The following is a 20,223-nucleotide window of genomic DNA, read 5'->3' on the forward strand; positions in this document are numbered from 1 at the left end:
GAGGACGAAGCCGAGGAGAGGAAGATCGAACCTCGCGATAATGTGCCTCTGTTCTCGCGGTTATACGATAGGTCGGATGAGATGCTCGTTTTCCAAGCGACGTGCCTATTGGCCGAGAATGAGGCTTCGCCGCGACTGGCCCCGCCTTATGCTCAGCTCTTGCTTCCGGCTCCGACTTCGGAGTTTGTTGTCCAGAGTGGCTTTTTGCTTAAGAGTTTTGAGGCGGAAATTTAGCAGGCTCCAGCCTCAGAGACCTCCAGTAATTGATCTGTTCTTTCATTCATATGTTCGCCGTTGCACTCGTCCGCTCATTCAGTGCATACGCTGAGGAGTTACAACAATAGCACCCAGCCACTTACTGTGTACCATGCAGCGTTCTAAGAGCTGTGCATAGATTATCTCGCTTAACCCTCACAGAAATCCTATGACACAGGTACTACTACTATTATACTCGTTTGACGGATGAAAAACTGAGGTCCGGTGGGTTTATATAGTATGCCAAGGTTAGTTATCTGGTAGGTTAGTTATTAAGCACGATGTAAAAGCGGTCGCTGTGCGCTGGCAGGTTAGGTCCAAACGTAAGGCGGTACCCTCGTCTGTTCTTGACATTCGGGAAGGTCTGCTGTGAGAAACGAGCGTTAAAAGGACAATAACAACTTAATAAATTAAATATTCTGTCAGTTCCTGGCATGACTGAGTAAGCCGTCAATAAATCTTTCTTCAAGACCAAAATTCCTACGTCAGCAGAAAGAGTCATCAAAGAAAAACATCTTTATGTTAAAAAAAAAAGCCAAGTATTGCTAGGGAACAGCATAAATAATACATAATACATATATAATGCTTTGTTAATGTGACAACTTTTCTTCTGAAGTGAAGTTTAAAAAAAATTCCTCGTGAAACTAATGTTTATTGCTCTTTGAAAAACTTGATGTTGATTAATCCAGGGGTTCATTGTCACGCAACCTTTATAGATCTATGTTGGTTATTTAATTACTGTTAGAGATAAATAACCTAGAAAGCAGAGTTACATTAAATAAAAATAATACCCCAAAACAAGGTATGAATTGTAATAGAATACTTACCAATTATCCAGTAAACCTGGTCTTCAGAAGTTACTGAAGTATATGGCATGATGTATGTCATGTACTTCTAAGACCTTTTATACAGGTTTCTAAATACTTAAAATTTTGTGGTACTCAGAACTTTTTTGCTAGACTTAAAACGAGGAAACCTACAGTTTGTGTAAAAACAAAAATCACTACGGTATTATAGATCAACCCAAACAATACGATTCGCTCCTAATGTTGAATAGTCACACAAAAAAAGAATTAACTATAGACAGGACAATTTCTTAAAAAGTAATCAACGTTAGCCTCTTAGTTTTCATTTCTTAAAAAAGGAAATACTTTAATGTATTAATTTAACGTCCGATATTTGATCATGAAAAATAAATCATCTTAAAATAACTTCTGCCTTCTAAAATTGACACAAAAGTAGCCATGTGATTCTTTGTATTAGTGTATTATCTTACGACCACTCTTCTCTCAATTTGTCTAGCATCACTTTCAGATTTTTCCTCACTCGGAGCAAAGGGGGAAAGTCCTCTGGTTTAAATTAGCGATTGGCAATCTTTGGCAAACTTTAACATCAACAGTCAGCGATACCACTTTAAGAAAATTCCAAGGAAAGGACAACCCCATTTTAAAATTCCCGCCTCTGGCTCCCAAGGATTGGGTTGCAAACTTCGACAAAATCCTCTTCTCCACTCCTTATTGGTGCATGCTCTATCATTCTTTCTCCCTGGAATTCTGTGAGGTACCAGGTTGCTTTACGGGAAAAGGCTGATCCAATTTAGTCTGGAACTGCTCCGCTTTCGACTTTTTCATGGTCATCAGTCGGTACAAAGAATCACCAAACCGATACAGCGTGGACCAAACTGGCAAATCAGGCTGCGGAGACAACTGTGTAATTCGATGGAAAAAGAAACGGACCACCTCTCAAGCACGCAGGGTAACTGACAAAAAGATTTTACGACACAGTGAGAGATGTGAGAGTTAGACTTTTCTGATTTTTTTTGCTAGTTTTAAAGGAGTAAGTGTCAAAGGAAAAGCAGACAAAATTCAAGCATAACATAAGAGTGGCAGAAAGAGAGATTTTCAGAGGGTGTTTTTCTCTTTAGGAAGAACATTATTCCCAGATTAGCAGTGGATTTTTGAATGGTAAAGAGAGCACACTTACAAGATTAATTATAGATTATTTTATACTCCAAGAAGCTGTGGTTTGTTGTTGCTTTAATATGGTTTTAAAGGAACACTTACTATGTTATTGTAATTATCAAGTGAAAAGGATTTTTTATGTGTATTATCATACCTAGCATAATTGACAAGCCATCTATTAAAAGATATAATGGAAAATTATTATCACCTTTAGCCCCATGTTTTGTGTGTATCTATAAATTTGGAGATCCAGGGACAGATCTGCTAATGACCAAGGGCAACATAATATTGGTATATGAAACAATCAGTAAGTAATGAATGTAAGGATAAATTCTCAAAAAATGAATTCCAGCATTTATATTTTCAAAAATGATATTTTCACTAAAACTAAAATATAAGTTTAGGAAAATACTGACAAATGAGAATAATGTATTTTAAAACTTATATTTGAAATAGCAACATTGATTAAGGATCAAAGTCCAATATGTAATTCCAAAATATAGCATCTTAAAGATTCTTCAAATGTTAATTCAACTAATAAATATAATACTTAATGGCACGTCTGTACCTCTACAAGGCCTAAGAGTAGGTATGCAATAAATATTTCTTGAGGATTCTCTGTTGATCCATATATGGGGATATAAAAAAATAAAACAGTCTCTGAAGAAGTTCATACTCTAGCTAGAAGAATGAGACTCAAAAGATTTAAATGAAAACCTCTGGATGGTTTTTGGTGAATAGATGACTGTTAATAGACCATAGGTGCTTCAGATACTCAGATCAGTATGGCAGGAACATTCAAGGAGAGTTTCATAAGGTTAAGATCCATTCTGGGCTTGAGCAATGGGCAGAATTTCTGCAGGTGGAAAATAAGGAAACCGCATCCCAGGGTAGTGGGTGAGTTGTTAGCAAATATGTGCGACTAAAGAATAATTAGCTCTCACATAGCAAAGGTTCATTTGGTGACCTTGGTTTAAAAAAAAAAAAAGCATGAAAAGTTAGAGAAGAGTCAGAATTCCCAGAATTATGGAGTTTGTTCCTAGGTTTTAAAAGTAATATTTGAAAAGGATAAAGCTGACATTGCAACTTAAGATAACTCCAAGGAAAAGACTGGAAGCTAAGGGTCTAAATACTGTAAGTAATGGAGTGCATGTTGGTAGCAGCCTCTTAAGACATTTTATCCAAATACCTTCACATGGTTGAATAGCATAAATCTTGATGCATTTCTTTCTATTCTTCTAAAGCATTGAGCTTATTTTTTTTGTGCAGCACTACAGATATAAATTTTATTAGATGTGACAATAGTGCAATAAAATAGTAAAAGTGATTGTTGTTTACATTGCATCGGTTCTTGCTTCTTTTCCCTCAGAATTTAAGTGTGTTTCTTAGTTGTATTTAACTGAACTGAAGAAATTTCAACAACAACAACAAAAAAGCTGTGACTGAAGAACACCATGGGGGGAAAGGGTATAGCTCAGTGGTTGAGCACATGCTTAGCACATGTGAGGTCCTGGGTTCAATCCTCAGTACCTCCATTTTAAAAAATATAAATATAAATCAACCTAATTACCTCCCCCCGAAAAATTTTAAAAAATGAAAGAACAGCATGTGGAGACGAGAGATATTCTTTCTGAGACTATAGGCTTTCATCTGACTTGTTTATCTCAAACAAAACTCAATTCCATACACTCAGTGATCTGCTACCATGTATCAGGTACTATCCTCAGTATTGGGCAAACAGAGCTGAATCAAGAACCATCTCTTCCCAAAAAAGCAAGTGTTTCAGGGATACAAGCAGAGTGTTTGTTTGCCCTGCTTCAAAACTTGCTTCAAAGAATCTGAAGGTCATCTATCCTAAATTCTTGTTAAGTGATTTTTAATCAGATAGATGGAGAAGGAGGCTATCTCTAGCTGTGGAAAAGAATCCAGAGACCAGGGCCCCTGATGACAAACATGGCAGCCTGCAGCGCTCACCAGATATTCCATTTACTGCCCTGGATACCCAGCTAATTTTGCAGTTAGGGAGCAGATGAAATGTTAGCGGACGTGAGGTGTGTCACCCATGGGCGGTGTTAGTGAAAAGTCCATCCACAGTTGTTCAGTCTCTGTTAGTCAACTGTGACTCCTGTTGATGTACAGTTAAACCTTGGTCCACCTGAGTCTCTGAAAGACTGTGAATCAGACATTCCCACTCCCCACCCCCATCTCCAGCCCCTACTCCTAAACCAGGTGGGCGTAAAGCATCTAAGAGTTAGTTTTTTACCTCATCATAGCCTATCTGATCCCAACTATCTCATCTGTTAACTGCTTTTCTCCTGGGGATATTGGCATTTCATTTAAGTTTTTTTAATTTAAAAAAAATGCCCTAATCAACTGAGTTTCATATATCAGGTAGATGAGATATTTGGGGGGAAATCACACTATGAAGATGGTTTAGTTGTTCAACCAGTAACATTTATTGAGGCCTATTAGTGCCGGACACTAATGACATGTGACCTATCTATTTGTAGGGCCAGAATATTAACTTAAGATTGGTTTTCAAAATTTTGGGGGCCTCTGCCACATTGTTCTTGGGAATCAGAGCTGTCTTATCTTATAAAAGTCCTGTAGTTATAAGATGTATAAAAGCCAGAATTACATATCAAACTGCATTGTGGTTTCATAGCTATTTTTCGACAGCTTTAGAGAGGTATAATTTATATGCTATAAAATTCACTCATTTTAAGCATACAACTCATTGATTTTTTAAGAAAGTGTACAGAGTTGTATAACTGTCACCACATTCCAATTTTAGAAAATGTCCATCACTGTAAAAGGATACCATGTGCCATTTATAAGCACTCTCAGCCTGGGAAATAAATAATAAATTTTCTGTCTCTGTAGATTTGCCTTTTCTGGACATTTAATATAAGTGGAAACATACAATGTATGGTATTTTGCATCTGGCTTTCACTTAGCATAATGTTTTTCAGGTTTATCCATGTTATAGTGTGTGTTAGTACTTCATTCCTCTTTTTTGAAGTACAGTTGATTTAGAATATTATTAATTTCAGGCATACAACATAATGATTCAATATTTTGATAAATTGTTCTACACTTAAAGTTATTATAAAGTAATAGCTATATTTCTCTGTGCTTATTTTATACATAGTAGTTTGTATCTCTTAATTTCCTACCCCTATCTCACCCCTCCCCACTTCCCCCTCTCCACTGGTAACCACTAGTTTGTTTTCCATATCTGTGAGTCTGTTTCCGTTTTGTTATAGTCATTTGATTCTTTTAATTTTTAGATTCCACGTGTAAGTGATGACATACAGTATTTGTCTTTCTCTGTCTGACTTATTACACTAAGCATAGTACCCTCTAGGTCCATCCATGTTGTTGCAAATGGCAGAATTTCATTATTTTTTATGGCCGAGTAATACTCCACTGTGTATATATACCACATATTCTTCATCTGTTCATCTGCTGATGGTTGCTTCTAAATCTTGGCTATTGTAAATATTGCTGCTATGAACAACAGGTGCATATATCTTTTGCTTTATTTTCTTTCAATATGTAAGAGTGGGATTGCTAGATCATATGGTAGTTATATTTTTAGTGTTTTAATTAGAGGATCTCCATACCATTCTTCATAATTGCTGCACAAATTTATATTCTCACCAACATTGTGCAAGGGTTCCTTTTTCTCTGCATCCTTGCCAACATTTATTATTTGTGGTCTTTTTTGATGATAGCCATTCTGACATGTGAGGTAATATCTCATTGTGGATTTGATTTGCATTTCTCTGATAACCAATTACCAATAACATTTTATTACCAATAACATTACCAATGTTGAGCATCTTTTCTTGTGTCTGTTGGCCATCTGGTATCTTCTTTGGAAAAATATCTATTCAGGTCTTCTGCCTATTTCTTAGTTCAGTTGTTTGGGGTTTTTTGATACTGAGTATGAGCTAATTATATATTTTGGGTATTAACCAGTTATTGATCATATAATTTGCAAATATTTTCTCCCATTCGGTAGGTTGTTTTCATTTTGTCAGTGGTTTTCTTTGCTGTACAAAAGCTTTTAAGTTTAATCAGGCCCCATTTATTTATTTTTATTTTTATTTTTATTTCTTTTACCTGGGGAGACAGATCCAAAAAATATTGCTATGATTTATGTCAAAGAGTGTTCTGCCTATGTTCTCTTTTAGGAGTTATATGGTTTCTGGTCTTATATTTAGGTCTTCAATCCATTATAAGTTTAGTTTTGTATATGGTGTGAGGAAATGTTCTAATCTCATTTGTTTACATGTAACTGTCCAGTTTTCCCAGTACCACTTATTGAAGAGACTGTCTTTTCTCCACTGTATATTCTTGTCTCCTTTGTTGTAGATTAATTGACCATAAGAGTGTGGGTTTATTTCTGGGCTCCCTATTTTATTCTGTTAATCTATGTCTCTGTTTTTGTGCCAGTGCCGTGCTATTTTGATTACTGTAGTTTTGTAGTAGTCTGAAGTGTGATACCTCCACCTTCATTCTTCTTTTTTCTCAAGATTGCTTTGACAGTTCAGGGTATTTTGTGGTTCCATGTGAAGTTTAAGTTTATTTGTTCTAGTTCTGTGAAAAATTTCATGGCTATTTTGTTAGGGATTACATTAAATATGGAGATTGGTTTGGGTAGTATGGACATTTTAACAATATTAATCCTTGGAATCCAGGAGCACAAGATATCTTTCCATTTCATTGTATCATGTTTAAATTCTTTCATCAATGTTTTATAGTTTTCAGGATTTAAATTTTTCACCTCTTTGGTTAAGTTTATTCCTAGGTATTTTGTTCTTTTTGATGTGACTGTAAATGGGATTTTTTTTTTTTTGCTTTCTCTTTCTGATATTTCATTATTAGCATATAGTAAAGCAACATATTTCATTTATTAATTATGTATCTGCAACTCTGCTGAATTCCTTTATTAGTTCTAAAAGTTTTTTGGTGGAGACTTTAGAGTTTTCTGTATATAGTATCATATCATCTGCAAATAGTGACAGTTTTACTTCTTCCCTTCCAAGTTAGAGGCCTTTTATTTCTTTTTCCTCTCTGACTACTGTGCCTAGGACTTCCAATACTATGTTAAGTAGAAGAGGTATGAGTGGGCATCTTTGTCTTGTTCCTGATTTTAGAGGAAAGGCTTTTAGCTCTTCACCAGTGAGTACAATGTTAGCTATGAGTTTGTCATATATATGACCTTTATTTTGTTGAGATCATGTTCCCCCATAACAGCCTTTTTTTTTTTCCGGTGGTGGGGGGAGGTTATTTATCTTTAGAGGAGGTACTGGGGATTGAACCCAGGACTTCCTGCATGCTAAGCATGCGCTCTTCCACTTGAGCTACACCCTCCCCTTTGCTGTAACAACCTTGATGAGAGTTTTTACCATGAATGGATATTGAATTTTCACATGCTTTTTTCTATGTCTGTTGAGATGATTGTGTGATTTTTATCCTTTCTTTTATTAATGTGGTGTATCAGACTGATTGATATGTAAATACTGAACCATCCTTATGCCCCTGGAATAAATCCCACATGATCATGGTGTATGATCCTTTTTATGTGCTGTTGGATTCTATTTGCTAATATTCTGGTAAGGATTTTTGCATCTATGTTCATCAGTGATATTGGTCTGTAATTCTCTTTTTTGGTAGTATCTTTGCCTGGTTTTGGTATCAGGGTGATGGTGGCTTCATAGAATGAGTTTGAGAGTATTCCCTCCTTTTCAATCTTCTGGAAGAGTTTGAGAAGGACTGGTATGAGTTCTTCTTTGTATGTTTGGTAGAATTCCCTGGTGAAGCCACCCGGTCCTGGACTTTCATTTTTAGGGAGGTTTTTTTTTTTTTAATTGTTAATTTGATTTCATTTCTGAAGTGAGTCTCTTGTGAGCAGTGTATAGGTGGATCTTATTTTATTATCCAGTCAGCCACCCTATGTATTTTGATTGGAGCATTTAGTCCATTGACATTTTAAAGTAATCATTGTACTTATTCCCCTTTTATTACTTGTTTTCCAGTTGCTTTTGTAGTTCTTCTCTGTTCATTTCTTCTTCTTTTTTGTTTCTTTCCTTGTGGTGTGATGATTTTCCTTAAAGGTATGCTTGTGTTCCTTTCTCTCTAGTTTTTGTGTATCTATCATAGGTTTTTAATTTGTGGTTACCATGGTGTTCATATATGTTGTCCTATAACTATGTCTACTTGTTTTAAATAGTTAGTCCTCGAAGTTCAAATTCATTCTACAAGATTTACATTTTTTACTTCACCCCCCCCCAAATTTGGGGGTTTTGGTGTCATATTTTACATCTTTATTTTTATCCCTTTACTGATTATTGTAGTTATAATTGATTTTATAATTTTTTTTGTTTTTGATCTTCAAAACTAACTTATTTAAGTGATTTCAGATTTTCTATTTCCTTTTTGTTCAGTTTTGGTGTTTTGTGTCTTTCTAGGATGTTTTTCCATTTCACAGCTTTTTGATGCCTCAGCTTACCGATGGGCAAAGTTGGTTTTTAACTAGTACACTCTCATACAGTCATAATGGTTGTGATTTCCTAGGATCCAGTATTCTGAGGGTTCCTGCCCCTCCTCAAGCCTCACTACAGCTCCCCACACGTCAGCACCCAAAAGCTAACACCTGGAACAGCAGGGGACCTTCAGAATCCAACCCCAGCATAGTTGCCATCCATACAGATTGGTTGACCCTCCTGCTATACCAGTTATTACATTTTTGAACATCAACTCTTGAATATGGAAGACTGAGACCCCACTTCAAACCTCAACTTCCTCCCGCTTTAATCTGGTGCTGATCATGTGCTTCAGCATTCTACTGGGCAGGTCTGGCAGAAGGAATAGCATCAATTGATTGGTATGTCTGACTGGCAGTTGTGGGCACTGACTGAGAGGCTGGGAAGCTGAAACCAAGAGGATAGTGTGTAGGGCCTGGGCTGATTCCAGCTATGGCTATTACAAAGAAAAATAAAGTGTCTGATGACAAGCATGTAGCTCAAAGTAAGTGAACTGAAGAATGTGTCTTTGTGCTGAAGGTATTACTATATGGTGCCACACACATTGAAACAGGCACATATTTAAAGCAAGGTCACTGATTCAAATGCTTCCAAAGGTCAGGCAAGTAACAGTCCTCATTTCATTGATTCAGAGATACACATTTCTTTTGGCATTTAAACATCTCTGAAATTGAAATGCATGTTACAACCGATGATAAGTAATTGTTTAATGGCAGTGTTGTGTCTTAGTGGTTGTCTTATAATCAGATGTTTTAGATTAATTTAAATTCAGGAAATGAGTGGCAAGTGGCATGGGCCAGGAAAATCACATCCTTTTATGTCAGCCTTGCACTTTGTGATATTAGCTGGAACACAAACTCTTTAAATATTAGCACATATGTTTTTATTTTAATGTGTATTAGGAGACAATATAACATCAAACTTATGCTGTCATTTATTGTTTATTAGGATGAAGCTGAAGTAAGTAAGTAGGTTTTTAAAAAGTGTGTGGATTTAAAGACAAAGTTAACAATATTGCAGGCAGAATACAGGTGTGATAAAAGTCAAGATGGTACTAGAATACCTGAAGTTTGAAAATCACTTTGTCTCATGTGGTTTCCGTTATAATAATATTTGTCTACTAATTACAGATCATCTCATAGGAGCATTTTCATTTTCTTTTTCCCTAATGAAAACCTTCAGGGACTCACCACTACCTGCCAAATAGTCAATCAGACTCTTAGCCTGAAATCAATGTCTTCTTCTCAATGTAGCTTCAGCCTTCGACTTTTTCTCTACCTCAAAGGTCTCCCAAGCGATACTCAAAAATGTAGTCACATAAGATTTAATAGATGCTCAAGAGAAAGAGGATTTCATGGTCATAAAGTTTGGGAGACTATTGCATACCATGTCCCTCTGTGGTATATTCTCAAGGAATTATACCACGTTAAAGCCTTTGAGAAAATGTAAAGAAATCTGGTCATGGTTATCTGTTTACTTGATCCTAGAATCCTCCTTTTGTGGAACCAGTATTTGTGTTTCCCAGTTTATTTGATCATCTTTGTCAGTAACCTTCCCTCACAGATTATGCACTAATGTGTTGTGACTCTAGTGAACCACAGAGGTTGGTTTGGAAAAACACTCTTCTACGTCCATGTCCTCTAAGCCCCGAACATACCAGCCAAACTGAACCACCAGCAGTGAGTCGTATACCCATTCACGTAACACTTCTGAGCCTTCACTAATTATTCACTCTACTTGGTATGCTTTCCCTTCTCTGTCCTTGCTCTCTGAAATCTTTTCAATCAAACAGGCTCAGTTGCCACAACAGAAAAGGTTCATGTTTCTGGAGTCTTACCACTTCCCACTTTCCCAGCATTTGTACCACCCAGTACTGTGGTAATTGCATACTTGATCTTTTCTCCTGCTAGCTTTTCTGTTTCTTGGAGTAACTGTTTTCCTCATAGCAGTCTCATGCGTTGCTTAGAATAGGAGTGCAATAGATAATTTGTTGAATGAATAAATAAATGAATGACAACAGGGTGAAATGTAAAATAAGTTGTCTATAGTAAATAATAGAATTGGAGTTTGAAAGATCCATATGGGGAGTGGAATGGATGGAGAGGGATCTCTGAAAGCCTGATACATATACATTTTTTTTTAAAAAACATCTTTATTAATTGACATACAAGTGTACAATCTGATAAACACGCATGAATTTATACTGACATGAAACTACTGCCACAGTCAAGATAATGAAACATACCCATCACCCCCCAAAATATCCTCATGTACCTTGGTAATCTCTTCACCCCACCCCTCCCACATCTCCTCCTTGGCCCACAGCTCCCCCATCCCACCCCCTCCAGGTTGAGACAACCACTGATCTGGTCACTAAGTATTGATTTTCATTTCCTAGAATTTATATAAATAGACTCATACAGTGTGTACTCTTTTTGAACTGGCTTCTTGCAATTAGCATAACTATTTTGAGATACTTTCATGTTGTAGCATATCCATTCCTTTGTATTGCTAAGTAGTATTTCATTATATAGCTGTACCACAGTTTGTTTATCCACTTAACTATATTGATGGGAATTTGGGATGTTTCCAGTTTTGGGCTATTAGAATAAATTTCCTATGAACATTTGTACACATGTCTTTGTATGGATATATGCTTGCTTCTTTTGTGTAAATTCCTAGGAGTGAAATTGGCAGATCATATGTTAGGTGTATGTTTAACTTATAAAGAAACTGCCAAGCTGTTTACCAAAGTGGTTGTACCATTTTATATTCCTACCAACAGTGTCCAGTTGCTCCACCTTCACATCAATACTTAGTATAGTCAGTCTTTTACATTTTAGTTATTCTAATTGTTATGAGTGACATCTCATTGGGGTTCTAACTAGCATTTCCCTAGTGACTAATGATGTTGAGCATTTTTTCATGTGCCTATTTGTCATCGATATAGCTTCTTTGATATGTCTGTTAAAATATTTTGCCTATTTTTATAGTGAGCTGTTTGCTTTCGTATTGTTGAGTTTTGAGAATTCTTTATATATTCAAGGTACAAGTTCTGTATTAGATACATATTTTGCAAGTATTTTCTCCTAACATGTGGCTTGTCTTTTCATACTCTTCACTATTTCTTATGAAGAGCAGACATTTTTAATTTTGATGAAGTCCAATTTGTCATTTTATTCTTTCTATGAATCTTTTTTTATGCCATAGCTATGAAATAATTTCCTAATCCAAGGTCACAAAGTTATTCTTATAGAGGTCTATGTTCCATTTTGAGTTAGTTCTTGTACATGCTGTGAGGTATGGATCAAAGATTTTTATTTTGTTTTGGTTTGGTTTTACATGTAGAACATCCAGTTGTTATAGTACCATTCATTGAACAGATTATTCTTTCTCCAATGAATTGCCTTTGCAGCTTTGTCAACAATCAGTTGTTTTTACATGTCAGTGTCCATTTCTGGGCTCTCCATTCTGTTGCATTCATCCATTTGTCTATCTTGACAGCAATACCAAATTGCCGTGGTTACTGTAGCTTTATAATAAATCTTGATTAAAAAGTTGGGTTTGTCCTGTTTTTCTTTTACAAAGTTGTTTTGGATGTTCTAGGTCCTTTGCATCTTTATATGAACACTAAAAACAGTTTGTTGATTCCTATTTAAAAAGAAAAACATGCAAGGATTTGAATTGGTAAGGCTTTGACTCTATAAATCAATTTGTGGAGAATTATCTTAACAATGTTGAGTCTTCCAACTTATGAACAAGGTGAATGTTTAGGTCTTCTTTAATTTCTGTCATCTATGTTTTGCTGTTTTAATTAGATAAGTCATGTTCATCTTGAAATAAATAATGCAGATTTATTCTTTATTTCATATTTTGATGCTACTGAACATAATATTGTATTTTAATTTCAATTTGATTGTCGGCTAATGTATAGAAGTATAATTTTTGTATGGTGCTTTTATATTCTACAACCATGTTCAACTCACTTATTCTAGGAGATTTTCCTGCATGTTGCATCAGATTTTCAGCATAGATGATGCTAGAGATATACTTCCTGTGACTAAAGGCAGTTTTACTTCTTCCTTTCTGATCTGATTGCCTTTTATTTCTTTTTCTTAGTTGATTGCACTGACTAGAACCTCCAGTACAATGTTAAATAGAAATTGAGAGTAAACCTCTTTTGTCTTGTCTCTGATCTTAGAGGAAGAGCATTCAGTCTTTTACTAATTTGGCTGTGAGTTTTTCCTAGATGCCCTTTCAGACTGAGGAAGTACAATTCTATTCCTACTTTGTTAAGATTTTTAAAAGTCAGAAATTATATTAGATTTTGGCAAATTCTTCTTGTATATTGATCAAGATGATCGTACAGCTTTTCTTTTTTAATTTATTGATGTTATGAATTATATTCACTGCTTTGTGAATGTTAAACCAGTCTTGCATTCCTCAGGTAAACTCTACTTGGTCATGATATGGTTTCCCTTTTATGGATTACTGTATTTAATTTGCTAAAATTCTGTTTTAAATTTTTGCATCTATGTTCCTGAGGCGTATTGATCTGAAATTTTCTTTTCTTATAATGTATTTATCTTGTTTTGGTATCAAGATCTCATTGAATGAGTTTAAGAAATGTTCTCTTTTTGAATTTTTTGGATGAAGTGGTATTATATCTTCTTTAAATATGTGGTAGAATTCATTATTGAAGCCATCTAGGCCTGGAGGTTTTGTTTGTTTGCTTGCTTGTTTGGGGGTTTTCTTGGTAAGGTTTTAAAAATACAAATTCAGTTTCTTTCATAGGTATAGGGCTATTCAGGTATCTTTCTTCTTGAGTGAATTTTTCCATTTATCTAAGTTTTCAAATTTATTGGCACAGGTGTTCATAACATTCTCATACTTATCTTTTAGTATTTGTAAAATCTATAGTGATGTCATCTCTCTCATTGCTGATACCGGTGATTTGTGTCTTCTCTCCTTTTTTACTGATTAGTCAAGTTAGAGGTTATTGGTCTCAAAGAACCAAATTTTAACTTCATTGATTTCTCTCTACTGTTTTTCTATTTTTATTTAATTGATTTGTGAATTTAGCTTTATTATTTATTTTATTAATTATTTTCTTCTGCTTACTTTGAGTTTAATTTGCCCTTCCTTTTCTAGTTGCTGAAGGTAAAGGTTAACCATGATTTTGAGACCTTTTTACTTTTCTGATACAGGCATTTAATGCCGTGTATTTCCCCATAAGGACTGCTTTAGTGACATTCTCAGTTTCTTGTATGTTACGTTTTTATATTCACTCAGTTAAAACTACTTTCAAATATCCTTTTTGATTTCTGTTTTGACCTGTGGTTTGTTGTTTTATGGGTTTTTTTGTTTTGTTTTGTTTTGTTTTGTTTTGTTTTGTTTTGTTTTAGAAATATGTTATTTAGTTTCCAAATATTTGGACATTTTCCATTTTCTTTCTGTTGTTGATTTATAACTTAATCCCTTTGTGATCAGAGAATATACTTTGTATGACTTGAATCCTTATAAATTTATTGAAACTTGTTTTATAACCCAGGATAGACTCTGTCTTAATGTATACGTGCACTTGAAAAGAATGAATATTCTGTGCTTTTTGGGTAGAGTGTCCTGGTATATGCCAAATCAAGTTGGTTGATGATTTAATTCAAGTCTTCTACATCCTTTACCGATTTTCTGCCTACTTGGTGTATCAATTATTGACAACAAGATATTTAAATCTCTGACTATATATAATTGAGGATCTGTTTATTTCTCCTTGATATTTCATCAGTTTGGGTTCTTATATTTGAACCTGTTATTAGATATATAAACACTAAGATGGTTATGTCTTCTTGAATAGTTGATCCTTTATCATTATGAAATGACATTCCTTATGTTAATATTCTTTGCTGTACAATCTACTTTGATACTAATATGGATATTCCATGTTTGTTTTTGACTAATTTTAGGATATTATTTTCCATCTTTTCACTTTTGATCTGATTGCCTTTGAATTTCTTATAGGCAACATATGATTGGGTTTTGCACTTTCACCTAGTCTGAATATCTGTCTCTTACCTGGGGTGTTGAGATCATTTACATTTAATGTTATTATTGATATAGTTATATTTAAGTTTATCACCTTGTTATTTATTTCCTATTTGTCCCAGCTGTTCTTTGTTCCCTTTTCCCTCTTTTTTTCTGTTGGATTATTTTTATCTCCTTTATTGGCTTGTTTCCTGTAACACTTTATTTGTTTTTTTTTTTTTTCATTTTAATAGTTGCTGTAGGGTTTATACTATACATTTTTAACTTATCTCAGTCTACCCTCGAGTAATATATTATACCGCTCCCCCTACAGTATAAGAACTTCACAATTCCATTCTCACCTCCTAGTCTTTATGCAACTATTGCCATATATTTTACTTACACATATGTTATAACCCTCACAGTCCATTATTTTTTGTTAATGGTTTATTATCTTTGAAAGAGATTCAGATAATATAAAAATAGTTCCCCGTGTATCATTTCCATTGCTCTTACTTCCTTTGTGTGGATCTAGATTTCCATTTGTTATTTTTTTTTTCCTTTTGAAAGATTTCCCTTAATCGTTCTTTGAGGTCGCTGGAATGCAAATCTGTTGGTGATGAATTCTTTCAGATTTTGTTTTTGAAAGATAATTTCCACTGGTACAGGATTTTATCTTGACCACTTTTTCTTTCCATACTTTAAATATGTTGCTTCACTCTCTTCTCATGTGCTTTTTTCCCTTCCATATTAATACGCATGGGTATTATTCTGAGTGTTTTTATGTGTTTTCTGAACTCATCACCTCTATAAAGATCACTCCCATGAGAAGAGAGTCAGTCTGCCACCCCCACCACTGCTTGTATTTGTCAGAGATTCCAATCCAAGGCAGGCAGAGGAGGGGGAGAGCTTTCTATGGCTATGTCTGCAAGTTCATTCATCTTTTTATCTGTAATATCTAATCTGCCATTAATCCCATCCAGTGTATTTTTCATCTCACACATAATTTTCATATCTAGAAGTTCAACTTGGGTCTTTTTCTATTCCATGTCTTTGCTTAACTTTTTAAACACATGGAATACAATTAAAATAACTTTAAATATTATTCTCTGCTATTTTAATATTTGGGTCAGTTCTGGATCAGTTTTGATTGATTATTTTTCTCTTTATGGGCCATGTTTTCTTGCCCATTTGCATGCCTGGTGATCTTCGATTGGATGTCAAACTTTGTGAATTTCACCCTGTTGGGTGCTGGCTATTTTTGTATTCCTATGAATATCCTTGAGTTTTACAATTTACTTGGAAACAGTTTTAACATTTTAGGTCTTACTTTTATGATTTATTAAGTGGAGCTGAGCAGTGCTCACTCTGGAGCTAATTATTCCCAACTCCTGAGACAAAACTCTTCTGAGTACTTCACCCTGTGCCTCATGAATTGTGAGTTTTTCCAGTCTGGTCAGTGGGAACAGGCACTGCCAGCTTTGGTGAGCACTAGACACGGTTCCTTTCAGTCTTATTAGAGGAGTCTTTCTCCAGACTCAAGTGGTTTTCTTATGCATATACTGATCAGTGTTCTCTCCCCATGCTTGAGGGGTGCTAATCTCTGGGGTCCTGTCTGCAGCTCCATCCTCTCTAGTAATCTGTCCTGTGAACTCCAGGCACCTTGGTCTCCCCAAGCCCTCAATTCTGTATCCTCAGCTCAGATAGTCCACAGGGTAACTTCTAGGTGCCCCCTCCCTTCATGTTCTGCATGTTCTAGGAACTTTCTCAAAGCAGTAAGCTGAGACAATCGGGGATCTTGCTTTGTATCTTTTTTCCATCTCTCAAGTCTGAAGTCCTGTCTCTGAAAACCTTTTTTGCCTGTGAGGCTTTCTTGTTTGTTTCTTTTGTTGATTTGTTGGTTATTTCAGGCAAGAGGGTAAATCTCATCCCTATTTACTCCATCTTGACTGGAAGTGAAAGTTTAACATGTCATTTTTTTCTTGCTTGAAGGTCATTTGGGGGTACATGTGACCTAATCTGGGCTTTTTGAGAGTCGTTTGGGCTTAACTGATTTCTTCTGATATATACGTATATATGTTATATATATCATATATAAAATGTGTCAGTGTGTGTATGTGTGTATGTGTGTGTATATACACACACACATACACACATATATATATTAAATAAAGAATGTCTGATTTGCTTAAAACTCGAAATCAGCCTGAAAGAGGTCAGTACTAGCCACTAGAATCTTTTTGGATAGAATGTAACTCATTTCAAAGAAGTCATAGGGAGTGTTGAAATTTTCTTAGTGTCTAGCTTCAATTTCTAGGAAAAATGTGTATTTCTAAAAGTAACTATGGAAATTGTCACTTAATGCCTTTGTTTTCTTATTTAAAAATTAGAGGATAATATATATAAGAATATGCAAGAATCACAGGAAACCCACATACCCAACCACCTGGATGAGATTGTTGCTGCTGTCAGCGTGACACCTGGAAAGAAGATCCAAAACAAGCTGCCTCAGACAGCGCTCTTCCAGCCTCCTCGAGAGAAACTGCACCTCTGCGAAGAGAAAGCAAGGTCCTATTCCAGCAGTCACGAGGTAAGGAACCTTTCTTTTTATACATGTGCTCTGGCAATTGAGAAGTAGGCTATTTTAGGTTACGTTCCTACTCTCAGAAGCTTGGTACAAGAGAGTATATAAGAGAGTGCCTTTATCATAGCATGAGTGGGTGTAGTGCCTCAGGGGTCCAAGCCCAGTGCTGGGCACGGTCAGCATTGTGCTTGCTGAGTGAATGCACAAAGGAACAGACAGGCCTGCCCTGACCTCTGACAAGTGTGTACTAGACTGACTGGTTGTTGCTTTGACCTACTACAGTCACTTTCCATCAATCAGTGACTATTTACCGAGCTCCTCCTCGTGCCAGGTCTGGGCCCTGGGATACAACACAAAGCAGATGGAGCTCTCAGGGAGCTTACATGTCTTAGGTTCTTAATCTTCTTGTTCTCCGTGTACTTCTTTCCCATCTCTCTTCAAACTTTTATATATTACTCATTCATTCCTTATGCATTTCTCTACCACCTCCTATGTGTCAGGCCCCATTTGTCTATTTATTTCACAAAGATTTCCTGGACACCTAGTAGTGCCAGGTGCCTGTGCAGGAGCTGGGAAAGCTCCAGCCTCAGCCTCAGAGGGACTCAGGGTCAGGCTGGGAGGACAGACAGGGGGACAAAGAATGGTAGCCAGCATAATAAGTTCCATGACAGACACACGCTCCGGGGATATAGATGCAAAACGTAGAGAGTGAGGGGAGCCTGGAGCTGGTGTAGCGACAGCAATTAAGGCCTGCTTCTTGGGTGGGAGTTCCTTGGACGCCACTGATAACAGTGCTTAGGAGTTTGCGGGGTGAGAGAGAGGACAGCGGTGTTCCGGGACGGCTTAGCAGTTGGGCAAGAGCTGAGGGTCTGAGGGCATGAAGCCGATTTGGGGAACTATGGCGAGCTATCTGGGATGTAGGCTTTAGTTACTGCCAACTAAAAATTGACACTTGCCGCCTGCCTCTACAAGGGTTGAATCACGTTGGCACTTGCCATCTAATTCTGCTTGGATTAAATCACGAGCCGCTGTAGCCACTGACTTCCAACCCTCCCTGATAGGAGTTCAGGGTGGAGATCAGGAATGAGGCGCTCTGTGTCCTGGGAAAACTGGCAGAACAGGCCTCCAGATAGTTAGATGTTTTCAGAGGAAGATTTTATGACCCAAATTCTTGTGTCTCCTCACATCTAAAGAAGCACTGAAATCATTAATGGTGACATCTGCTCCTCATGACTCGCAGCAGCCTCTGCCTAAATGTGTGCTTGACTGCATGTCCCCCCCACTTTGCTAAAATCATATATAATACTGAGTTTCCCCTGCCTTTTTGGAGCAGTTCCTCAGAGCTTTCTGGGATGCTGTCTCCTGGGCTATAGTCCTCATTTTGCCCCCAAATAAAACCTAAACTACAACTCTCACGTTGTGTGATTTTATTTCAGTCATTACATAGGGCAGGAATTGAGACTGGTTTATGGACAGGAGCTGGGGCCCAGAGGGGGTTCAACACCCAGGAAAAGTTTAGATTTTCTCCGTAGGGTGCTGGTGATTATCATAGGATTATAAGCAGGAGAGTGCCATGAGCATGTCTGAGTTTCTGGAATCATCACTCAGACGTCACATAGCTGGTAGAGGAGGAAAAGAAGGGAGGGGAACTGGAGGAGGGGGCCCAGTTCAGAAGATATTTGCAATAATCCTGGTGAGAGATTATGAGAGCCTGCATTATGACGGAGTCAGTAGAAATGCTGAGATCTTTTGATAAGAATTTGGATATATAAGTCAGTGAAACCTGGTAACTGAGAGGGCTCGGGGGATGGAGAGGCACAAGTGAACTACCAGGGGGTGTGGAACAGTGATTATTAGGCCACTAGGGCTGACGTGGCAGAATGCCTCAGACTGAGTGGCTTAAACAACAGAAGTTTATTTTCTCACGGTTCTGTAGCCCAGAAGTCTAAGGTCAAGTGGTGCTGGCCTTGAGAGGCCTCTCTCCCTGGCTTGCAGATGCCTGCCCTCTTGCGATGCCCTCACAAGGTGTTTCTCTGTGTGTGCCCACTCCCAGTGTCCCTTCCTCTTCCTATAAGAACATCAGTCTTGTTCAATTAGGGCCCCATTCTGACAGCCTCATTTTAACTTATTCATCTCTTTAAAGACCGTCTCTCCAAACACAGTTTTACTCCGAGGTACTCAGGACTTCAACTTATGAATGTGGGGGTGGGGGACAATTCATCCCATAACAAGTTCAGAGAGTGAGTACCTAAGAAGAGACAGAAAGTGGAAGCGGCTCATTCTTTAAGACCTGGGCCCGAAAAATGGCACTGCATCACTTCCTCCGTATTCTTTTGGCCAAACAGTTACAAAACCCAGATTCAAAGAGAAGGACCCATAGACCCCCATCTCTGGTTGGAAGGAGTGTCAAAGAATTGTGGAGCTGTGTTTTAAAACTACCAGCCTCGCTTTGAGTGTATTGCTGCTCCAAGCTGTCCTGGAGCTGGAACCCACAGTTCGCTTTTCTCTTTGTCTTGGCATTGAATGAAAATGTGTTTCTTAGTCTTTTAATGAAATCTATGTGTAAATGCTGCCCTCACTTGTTATGCTAGTATCCTAGGCTGCTGACGAAGGTGTTTGAACTGAGAACTAGAGAGTGTTGTTTGAAAACTACCACCACTTGCCCTGGACTATGTCGTAGCTGTTTATTGATGGGCAACCTCTTTATTCTATGACATTTTCCACGACATACTATAAATTTCAATGTGCTATCACTGTTACTTGTTTGTTTTTTTTTTTTATGTATATTGTCCATCTCACCCTACCAGATGAATACCCTGCCACCCAAAACAGATCTTTGTTTTGTTCT

The 20,223-nt window shown here is 36.8% G+C and overlaps 1 protein-coding gene across 2 annotated transcripts in view; it reads left to right on the forward strand.

The window, feature by feature from the left end:
* Positions 1–1,677: 1,677 nt before the first annotated feature.
* Positions 1,678–20,223, forward strand: part of TTC23 (tetratricopeptide repeat domain 23) — an 82,078-nt gene continuing 63,532 nt past the window's right edge. Inside the window, exons 1-2 of one of the 2 annotated variants that reach the window (XM_010962912.3) lie at positions 1,678–2,047; positions 17,182–17,381. In XM_010962912.3, the coding sequence (XP_010961214.2) occupies positions 17,202–17,381 (180 nt within the window). In that variant the 5' untranslated portion in view covers positions 1,678–2,047; positions 17,182–17,201. The remainder of the gene's footprint in view (positions 2,048–17,181; positions 17,382–20,223) is intronic. The other variant, XM_010962911.3, reaches the window with a different exon arrangement.

Source organism: Camelus bactrianus, chromosome 27 (assembly GCF_048773025.1).
Source record: "Camelus bactrianus isolate YW-2024 breed Bactrian camel chromosome 27, ASM4877302v1, whole genome shotgun sequence".
Lineage (NCBI taxonomy): Eukaryota > Metazoa > Chordata > Mammalia > Artiodactyla > Camelidae > Camelus > Camelus bactrianus.